Here is a 10,057-nt window from a genome sequence, read left to right on the forward strand (position 1 = left end):
CAGTTGTCTTGAAAGCACCATAGAGCTACTTTCCTGTTCAAGTGAGCACAGCACAAGGTGAGTCCAAAAATGTATTTTATGCTGCTGATGATGTAATATGCCAAATGATGTAATATGTAATATGCCAAGGAAATAGTATTACTTTCTTAGCTACAGTATACTTAAGTTTATGTTGTATAGTAAGATGTTAGTAGCCCATGTGCCTCACCCTAATAATTTGGTCCCTTTTCCCCCCTCTTAATTTCACCTACTGATCTGACTTGGTGGTGCACATGTAGCCTAGAGTCTGTTTTAGAGAAATGTACTCATATATTTTAAGAGCTTTCATTGCTTGCTTATATGCCCCCTTTATTTATCCTGCCGTTCTGACTTGGTGTACAGGGAGAACATTGTAAGAACGGCCCATGTTCTGTCGCTGTACATTTCAAAAGTGCTGAACAAATATTTATATTGAATACGTTCGTCCTCACTCATTAATGTCAAAATGACGCATTGCCTCTTATCCATCGTCATCTCCTTATGTCATAGTTTGTACATCTCAATTGTCAGGCCACATTTGTTTAAGCAAGTCAGCCATGTTTTTTTTAAACGCAGTAAATGAGGCTGAATGAAGCGTTTCATTGCCAGCGTTTCACTGCCGTCATTGTAAATAAGAATTTGTTCGTAACTGACTTGCTTAGTTAAATAAAAAGGATATCTATATATATATATATTTTTTTTTTAAATGTAGGCCCTAACAGTTTGTGGTCACCGTTACAGTGCAATTAATGTATTGTTGAGCGTTGTGGCTTTGCTGGCATGATAATTTGTACAAAAAAATATATATATATATTTGCCCTACCAAGATTTATATTCTAAAAACGCCCCTGCTTAACATACTTACTTTTCTGCCTTCCAACCAGATTCAGAAACCACCTTGAGGGCATCATCAACAAAACCTAATAAACTCATGTTTCACCCAATCAAGGTAATGATATTATTGATTCCAAAGCAAAATCAAAAAAGTTATTTAACTATGGGTATTTGAAATGCAATTAAAGACAGCTATTACAGCATTTTACATTCTAAAGTTATAATTTATGTTATTAGAAAAAAAACAGCAACATCCGTTAAACCACCAACAAGTAATATCTGGTAACTGTTCTACTAGTAACAGATTTGATTTACACGCTGGTAAAAATGTTAAAATGTACACAATAAAATAAGTGCATTCATTAAGCAAACCCATCAGCAAACCCAGTAGAAAGTCAAGTATGTACTGTGCTGTGCATATTACTTTACATGTTGACAATAAATAACAAAGTAATCAAGTAATTCAAATTGTGACATAGTTACAATAGTGTTTATAAATAATAGTATGTCATTGTTATACATTGACACATAAACAGTAGCTGAATAGGGAGAATCACTAGATATTTTGCATAATTGTTCCACCTTTTTCATGCCAAGATTCTCAGTGTGCTTTCAAACAACTCGTGTTTTCAATGGAAAAATGTATCAAGAATCTCAGTGATGGTAAAATAGAATGTCACCTTATCCAACACATTTGACCTGGATGAGCCATTCACTGGCTGGTAATAGTAAACTGTACAACACATTCCCTACACGTCATGTGTGATGTTAGAGCTGCACAGTAGGACAAGGGGCACAACGATGGCTCAGAGGGAAATGTAATAACCAGCAATATAACCTGTAAAACAAATGCTCAAACCATTTAATGGTACAATGTTTTTAAAAGTTGCGATAGTATGTTAAAACGATAATTATTTGTTAATATGTAAACCTTCGAACATAAAATATATTTGACAAAATACGTATTGAAATTGCTTATCTTGAATTCACGATGACATAAGGCTCAGATTTGTTATTTAAGTTACTAAATATACATTGACCTGATATATTACAGGAAAAACATTTACACAGATGCCACTAATAAATAAACTTTCTGACAACTGATTACGATGACACATTGGGACGTGGCAGAACCTGTATAACTGACTCTCTAATACGAATAGAGTTAATGATATTCTATTTGGAAAGACAAGCTAAGCATGAGAGGGCAAAGAAATCCCCACAGAATATGAACCTGCAGTAAGAGCTGGCTAAAGGGATCCGATAGAGCGAGAGGAGCAATCAACTCTGAGCATTCTGACTTTTATACAACATATGGATCTACCATCAGCTCCCACACACAGTGTTATCTGCAGGCAGGTATGACCTCTTGTCTGTCCACTACCAGATTAAAGCCAAGCCAACATGTGAAAATAGATGTTGACCATTGCTCAAGTCAAACGTCTTAAACAGAGAATTAATGTCAAATGGTAGTGTGTGACTTTATAGAATGGCTTACCCTAATTGTGATGGATGGATGTGAGAGTGAGTGCATGGATGCAGGATGGTTACCTCACTTGGTGTGACATTTTCCAGACTGTCAGTAGGAATCAAGTTCAGTGTCAGGACTGACAGGAAAACCCAACTCAACACATGCTCTGTTCCATTGAAGGATGTAGTAAATAAAGGAAAGTGCCTCTGGTTATCTTTCACTGGACAACCACTAGGAGAGCTGAGTTGTCTCGTGGTCGCCTTCTCTTTCTGACGCAGTCCTTTCTTTGTCTTTCTCTTCTCACACCATGTACATGTTATCATCCCATCAGTGACTGGGGTGGGGGGTGTACTGGGGTGGGGAGTAAGGAGGGGGTGCTGTAACACACAACAGTAAAAAGGTTTATTATTATTTGTAAACTGGGTGGTTTGAGTCCTGAATGCTGATTGGCTGATAGCCGTGGTATATCAGACCATATACCACAAGTATGACAAAACATGTATTTTTACTGCTCTAATTACATTGGTAACCAGTTTATAATAGCAATAAGGCACCTCTGGGGTTTGTGATATATGGCCAATAAACCACGGCTAAGGGCTGTGTCCTAAGAAGAGCCCTTAGCCGTGGTATATTGGCCATATACCACACTCAGGCCTTATTGGTTAAATAAAATATCTGGCTCTAGATCTTTATGAATTACAATCCATATTAATATTAGCCTCATGATTTTGCTTAAACTTCAGGCATTGATATTGCATTAGTCTAAAAATCAATCAACGAATCAAAAATCATGTCAGTCAGTATTAATAACAAAGTGTGGTTGTCCTCTTACCTCCCTGAGGGTAGCCAGAGTCTGTCATGGGGTACAGGGGATACGGGCCGGGGTGCATCATGGGGTACGGCTGTGGCATGCCAGGATACTGAGGTGCCATTGGGTAACCAGAGTGTGGATAATCAGGATGTCCCATCACCAGCGGCTTACCGTAAGCGTCATACATGGGCTCCACGGGGTAGGTGGCCATAGGGATGTGCTGGGCTGAAGCATAAAGGTTGTAGTTAGCTTCCTTATCAGTGAGTCAATATGGAAATACAGTACACTGGGATCTCACTAATTCAATGAATCCCCACCCCCATTTTCACTTTTTCTCAAATCCTTTTCACAGAACTACGCCTGACATTAGAACTCCACACACACACCCAACTGCAACTCCACACACACACCCAACTGCAACTCCACACACACACCCAACTGCAACTCCACACACACACCCAACTGCAACTCCACACACACACCCAACTGCAACTCCACACACACACCCCAACTGCAACTCCACACACACACCCAACTGCAACTCCACACACACACCCAACTGCAACTCCACACACACACCCAACTGCAACTCCACACACACACCCAACTGCAACTCCACACACACACCCAACTGCAACTCCACACACACACCCAACTGCAACTCCACACACACACCCAACTGCAACTCCACACACACACCCAACTGCAACTCCACACACACACCCAACTGCAACTCCACACACACACCCAACTGCAACTCCACACACACACCCAACTGCAACTCCACACACACACCCAACTGCAATTTTAAAATAGACATTTGCCAAAAACAATATACAGTACTTCATCACATCAACCCATTGTGCTAATATCAACCCAACATGTTACCATCATAGTGCGTCCTGCCACGCTGCTGTCGCTGCTGGTAGAGGTAACAGCAGGAGCACATGAAGCAGCTCACCATGGTAGCAATGATGGCCACGAAGAGCAGAATGGACGAAGCCATGCTGGCGATGGTGGTAGGGCTAGGAGAGGGGGGGATGGGAAGACGTTGGATTCTTTCTAAAAACATAAATGATTTACCTCATTCTAACATTATGTAGAGAAGTATCAGTGTTCCAACTACCAACTGTCTTCTTCCAGAGTAACTCTGTGAGCCCAAAGTTTCAGGGTTTATGAACAGCTTTCAAGTCCCATCTCTGGCTCAGCTCAGCTATTCACAAATCTTCTCAGAGTATCGCATTTGCCTTTTAGATCATAATAAATGAAGGTATATGGACAGTGGGGACCTAATCCTAGTTTCTATGCATTTCGATGGGTTGCTGTGAGTTTATATATTTTTTCAAATATTTGTTTATTTATTTCACCTTTATTTCACCAGGTAGGCAAGTTGAGAACAAGTTCTCATTTACAATTGCAACCTGGCCAAGATAAAGCAAAGCAGTTCGACACATACAACAACAGAGAGTTACACATGGAGTAAAACAAACATACAGTCAATAATACAGTAGAAACAAGTCTATATACGATGTGAGCAAATGATGTGAGATAAGGGAGGTAAAGGCAAAAAAAAGGCCATGGTGGCAAAGTAAATACAACATAGAGAGTAAAACACTGGAATGGTAGATTTGCAGTGGAAGAATGTGCAAAGTAGAAATAAAAATAATGGGGTGCAAAGGAGCAAAATAAATAAATAAATAAAATACAGTAGGGAAAGAGGTAGTTGTTTGGGCTAAATTATAAATGGGCTATGTACAGGTGCAGTAATCTGTGAGCTGCTCTGACAGCTGGTGCTTAAAGCTAGTGAGGGAGATAAGTGTTTCCAGTTTCAGAGATTTTTGTAGTTCGTTCCTGTCATTGGCAGCAGAGAACTGGAAGGAGAGGCGACCAAAGAAAGAATTGGTTTTGGGTGTGACCAGAGAGATATACCTGCTGGAGCACGTGCTACAGGTGGGTGATGCTATGGTGACCAGCGAGCTGAGATAAGGGGGGACTTTACCTAGCAGGGTCTTGTAGATGACCTGGAGCCAGTGGGTTTGGTGACAAGTATGAAGCGAGGGCCAGCCAACGAGAGCCTACAGGTCGCAATGGTGGGTAGTATATGGGGCTTTGGTGACAAAACAGATAGACTGCATCCAATTTGTTGAGTAGGGTATTGGAGGCTATTTTGTAAATGACATCGCCGAAGTCGAGGATTGGTAGGATGGTCCGTTTTACAAGGGTATGTTTGGCAGCATGAGTGAAGGATGCTTTGTTGCGAAATAGGAAGCCAATTCTAGATTTAACTTTGGATTGGAGATGTTTGATGTGGATCTGGAAGGAGAGTTTACAGTCTAACTGAACACCTAGGTATTTGTAGTTGTCCACGTATTCTAAGTCAGAGCCGTCCAGAGTGGTGATGTTGGACAGGCGGGTAGGTGCAGGCAGTGATCGGTTGAAGAGCATGCATTTAGTTTGACTTGTATTTAAGAGCAATTGGAGGCCACGGAAGGAGAGTTGTATGGCATTGAAGCTTGCCTGGAGGGTTGTTAACACAGTGTCCAAAGAAGGGCCAGAAGTATACAGAATGGTGTTGTCTGCGTAGAGGTGGATCAGAGACTCACCAGCAGCAAGAGCGACATCATTGATGTATACAGAGAAGAGAGTCGGTCCAAGATCTGAACCCTGTGGCACCCCCATAGAGACTGCCAGAGGTCCGGACAACAGACCCTCCGATTTGACACACTGAACTCTATCAGAGAAGTAGTTGGTGAACCAGGCGAGGCAATCATTTGAGAAACCAAGGCTGTCGAGTCTGCCGATGAGGATGTGGTGAGTGACAGAGTCGAAAGCCTTGGCCAGATCAATGACTATGAGTTGCTATGAGTTTATATGGGTTGAGGGGAGTAATGTAGAGTTATATTAGCACATAGTTATATAACTAACACGCAACAGCAAAAAAACAACAACATCTGAACGGAGTCAGTCAACACTAACATAGGGGGATGCTGCATTGTGGTGCGGTTACACACACACACACACACACCTGAACTGGAAGAGCATGCAGCGCTTCTGCTCCCTCTCAGTGATCCTCTTGAGGCCGTCCAAGCAACAGTAGCGCTTGTGGCAGTTCCCACAACAGAAGGTCATGAGGGGACAGGGGACCCCGTTGTGCCAAGTGCCATTCTTATCCACGTACCACAAGCAGTCATCAATGGCACCCACTGCAGAGACAGACAGACACACTTAGAAGGGTGGGCTTACAGAGGCAATAGAAAGCTGATTACACTCATCCTGAGACCACTCAGGGGTCTTAATATATTTAGTTAGACACCAAACAGCCCATCTGCTACATCTCACCGAATAACTACTGTGTAATTAGACTTGAAAGAAGAGGTTGGAGAATGACACAGTAAAAATGTTCAGAGGTTACAGGCAGCAGGCTGTCCTTTTGGGCCACCTGCATAGAGGTCCTGCATATAGGTCCCTCCAAACCCATATTAATAAGTCCCTCCTTCATTAATATAATTTCCTTCTGGCCCAAGGGACTACAGATTCATCTCTTTGAGCCCATGTCATATGAAACCATGTGAATTAAGTCAATCCACATTTAGTGCAATATATATATATATATATATATCAAACAGTATTAGAACCCATTGGTGACAACAATACATAATTGGCAAAAATGATCCTGCTGCATCTAATTTGATTGGATGAAATCAACTGATCAATCAATTAACTGTTTTTTTAAAATTGATTGATCAGTTGATTTCATCCAATCAAATTAGATGCAGCAGGATCATTTTTGCCAATTATGTATTGTTGTCACCAATGGGTTCTAATACTGTTTGATTTACAGCTTCTTTTGTGATGAATAAAATTAATACAATTCACATAATTAATTTTCAATAAACAGGTAAGACTATTAGAGATACAATTACGAAATTAAATAACACATAGACAATTGTTATTCTGTTAAAGGTCTAACGCTACGTAGGCTAGGGAATATTTGGCTATCGCGCGTTTCATATTTGAGACCACCATATCTTGATAGCAATTCTTAAATACAAAAATCCACATTAGTTTAATAAAAAAATTAAAAAAATATTAGTAAAATAGGCGGAAAACAAAAAATGCATTAATACTGTCTGGACCATAGAAATAGAATTCATGTATATTATTTCTATGGTTGGACACCATTTTAGCCCTAGGTGTCGAGTGGATTCGACCGCTACAATGTATGGATGGATACATTCTTGCAACATGTGTAAAATGTATCAAGAAATATAGCCTAGTGCGGCCTGTTAGAAAAAACCAAGCAGCATTGTCAATACTTACCCTGCCAGGCGGAGAGAAGGACCGTGATCACCGGAAGAACCATTGCGATAAGGGACATCTTGCCCACTGTAAACATACTATGCAAAATGGTTCAACTGCTGATTTTTCCGGAAACCAATGGCAGATTTAACAGCTATTTCGCCCCATACGCCGCTGTAAATTATAATCTCTATAATAATGCTCTAGTTACGGAATTACATGACAGTCAGGAATGAGGTTAATGATCAACAAAATCTGGGTAGAATAACATCGCATGTGACGCTGTTCACCCAGTGAGACCCAATGGGATTCCTTAGCGCCACTCTGGCCTCCGGTGGAAGGAATACATTGCACATTATTCCATTTGACGTTTTTTTTAACGATAACAGACAGAATAACATCCTACAGTACACAGGATGAGAAGCCTCCTGTTGAGTTAAGTGACGGCTGAGCTGACTGTTATTTTCAGTCTGTAGCCTGTATAAAAATACGTAAATTACCCCAAGCCAGTAGTTTACAAAAACAACATGTGTATTACCAATACAATGGTTCTTCTACATTTCCTATTAATTTATATAATTACTCGTTTATTTTTCCAAGTGATTCAGTTTTTACATTTTTCTACTTTTCAAAATATGAATAGAAGTAGCAGTCATTAAAAAAAATGGCAATAAAAGTCCTGCATTTGGCATTCTCTTGCACTAAAACCCAATTTACAAGCAGGGTAATCTAAGAACCACTAAAAATTAGACTTGTGTAATGCATGGCAGCTTTATGTACTTCTAATTTACATTTGAGAAGAGACACAGTGTGACTGCCAACACTTACGAAAGCACATCAATTTGTAAAAGAAACACTCACCAAATTCTTCCTGAAAGAGATTGCAATTGTCAAATGAGTCAAGGCCCTAAAGGAAATGTCAACCAAACCAACATAAATCCAGTGGTGTAAAGTACTTAAGCAGTACTTTAAAGTAGTTTTACTTAAGTATCTGTACTTTACTATTTATATTTTTGACCATTTTTACTCCACTACATTCCTAAAGAAAATAACTCCATACTCCATACATTTTACCTGACACCCAAAAGTACTTAGCAGGACAGGAAAATTGTCCAATTCACACACTTATCAAGACAACACATCGTCATCCCTTTTGCCTCTGATCTGGCGGACTCACTAAACACAAGTGTATCTTTTGTAAATGATGTCTGAGTGTTGGGATGTGCCCCTGGCTATCCAGAATACTTTTTATTTAATTTAAATAAACTCAGCAAAAAAAGAAAAGTTCCTGTTTCAGGATCCTGTCTTTCAAGGATAATTTGTGAAAATCCAAGTAACTTTACAGATCTTCATTGTAAAGTTTTTAAACACAGTTTCCCATGCTTGTTCAATGAACCATAAACAATTAATGAACATGCACCTGTGGAATGGTTGTTAAGACACTAATAGGGGCGGCAGGGTAGCCTAGTGTTTAGAGCGTTGGACTAGTAACCGGAAGGTTGCAAGTTCAATCAAACCCCCGAGCTGACAAGGTACAAATCTGTCGTTACCCCACTGTTCCTAGGCCGTCATTGAAAATAAGAATTTGTTCTTAACTGACTTGCCTAGTAAAATAAAAAAGGTAAAAAATAAATAGACGGTAGGCAATTAAGGTCAGTTATAAAAACTTAGAAAAAAAACTGCCTCTGCCTGAGAGGCAGGTCCTCACCAGACATCACCGGCAACAATGTCGCCTGGGCACAAACCCACCGTCGCAGACAGAACTGGCAAAAAGTGCTCTTCATTGACGAGTCGCGGTTTTGTCTCACCAGGGGTGATGGTCGGATTCGCGTTTACTGTCAAAGGAATGAACTTTACACCGAGGCCTGTACTCCGGAGTGGGATCGATTTGGAGGTGGAGGATCCGTCGTGGTGTGTCACAGCATCATCGGACTGAGCTTGTTGTCATTGCAGGCAATCCCAATGCTGTGCGTTACAGGGAAGACATTCTCCTCCTCATGTGGTACTCTTCTTGCAGGGACATCCTGACATGACCCTCCAGCATGACAATGCAACCAGCCATACTGCTCATTCTGTGCATGATTTCCTGCAAGACAGGAATGTCAGTGGTCTGCCATGACCAGCGAAGAGCCCGGATCTCAATCCCATTGAGCATGGCTGGGACCTGTTGGATCGGATGGTGAGGGCTAGGGCCATTCCCCCCAGAAATGTCCAGGAAATTGCAGGTGCCTTGGTGGAAGAGTGGGTTAATATCTCACAGCAATAACTGGCACAGTCCACGAGGAGGAGATGCACTGCAGTGCTTAATGCAGCTGGTGGCCACACCATATACTGACTGTTACTTTTGATTTTGACCCCCTCCCCTTTGTTCAGGGACACATTATTCCATTTCTGTTAGTCACATGTCTGTGGAATCTGTTCAGTTAATGCATCTTGTTATGTTCATACAAATATTTACACATGTTAAGTTTGCTAAAAATAAACACAGTTGACAGTGAGAGGATGTTTCTTTTTTTTGCTAGTTTAGAAGGAATAAAATTATTTATACTTTTACTTTTGAAAGTTAAGTATATTTAGAACCAAATACTTTATGACTTTTACTCAGGTAGTATTTTACTTGAGTA

At 40.6% G+C, this 10,057-nt stretch overlaps 1 protein-coding gene across 1 annotated transcript; it reads right to left on the reverse strand.

Moving 5' to 3' along the window:
* Nucleotides 1–789: 789 nt before the first annotated feature.
* LOC112221075 (protein shisa-4) lies at nucleotides 790–7,754 on the reverse strand. The gene is made up of 5 exons (XM_024383174.2): nucleotides 7,455–7,754; nucleotides 6,160–6,337; nucleotides 4,023–4,159; nucleotides 3,156–3,359; nucleotides 790–2,700 (listed from the first exon to the last, which is right to left on the reverse strand). The coding sequence occupies exons 1-5, from the start codon at nucleotides 7,528–7,530 to the stop codon at nucleotides 2,651–2,653; spliced, it is 645 nt and encodes a 214-aa protein (XP_024238942.1). The 5' UTR covers nucleotides 7,531–7,754; the 3' UTR covers nucleotides 790–2,650.
* Between the last annotated feature and the right edge of the window lie 2,303 nt (nucleotides 7,755–10,057).

Source organism: Oncorhynchus tshawytscha, linkage group LG02 (genome assembly GCF_018296145.1).
Source record: "Oncorhynchus tshawytscha isolate Ot180627B linkage group LG02, Otsh_v2.0, whole genome shotgun sequence".
NCBI lineage: Eukaryota > Metazoa > Chordata > Actinopteri > Salmoniformes > Salmonidae > Oncorhynchus > Oncorhynchus tshawytscha.

Coding starts and splice junctions, on each gene's coding strand:
- LOC112221075 (XM_024383174.2), bottom strand. CDS start 7,530: ATGTTTACAGTGGGCAAGATGTCCCTTATCGCAATGGTTCTTCCGGTG. Junction 6,338..7,454: donor CCTTCTCTCCGCCTGGCAGG/GTAAGTATTGAC, acceptor CTGTCTCTGCAG/TGGGTGCCATTGATGACTGC. Junction 2,701..3,155: donor CTCTGGCTACCCTCAGGGAG/GTAAGAGGACAA, acceptor TGTGTGTTACAG/CACCCCCTCCTTACTCCCCA.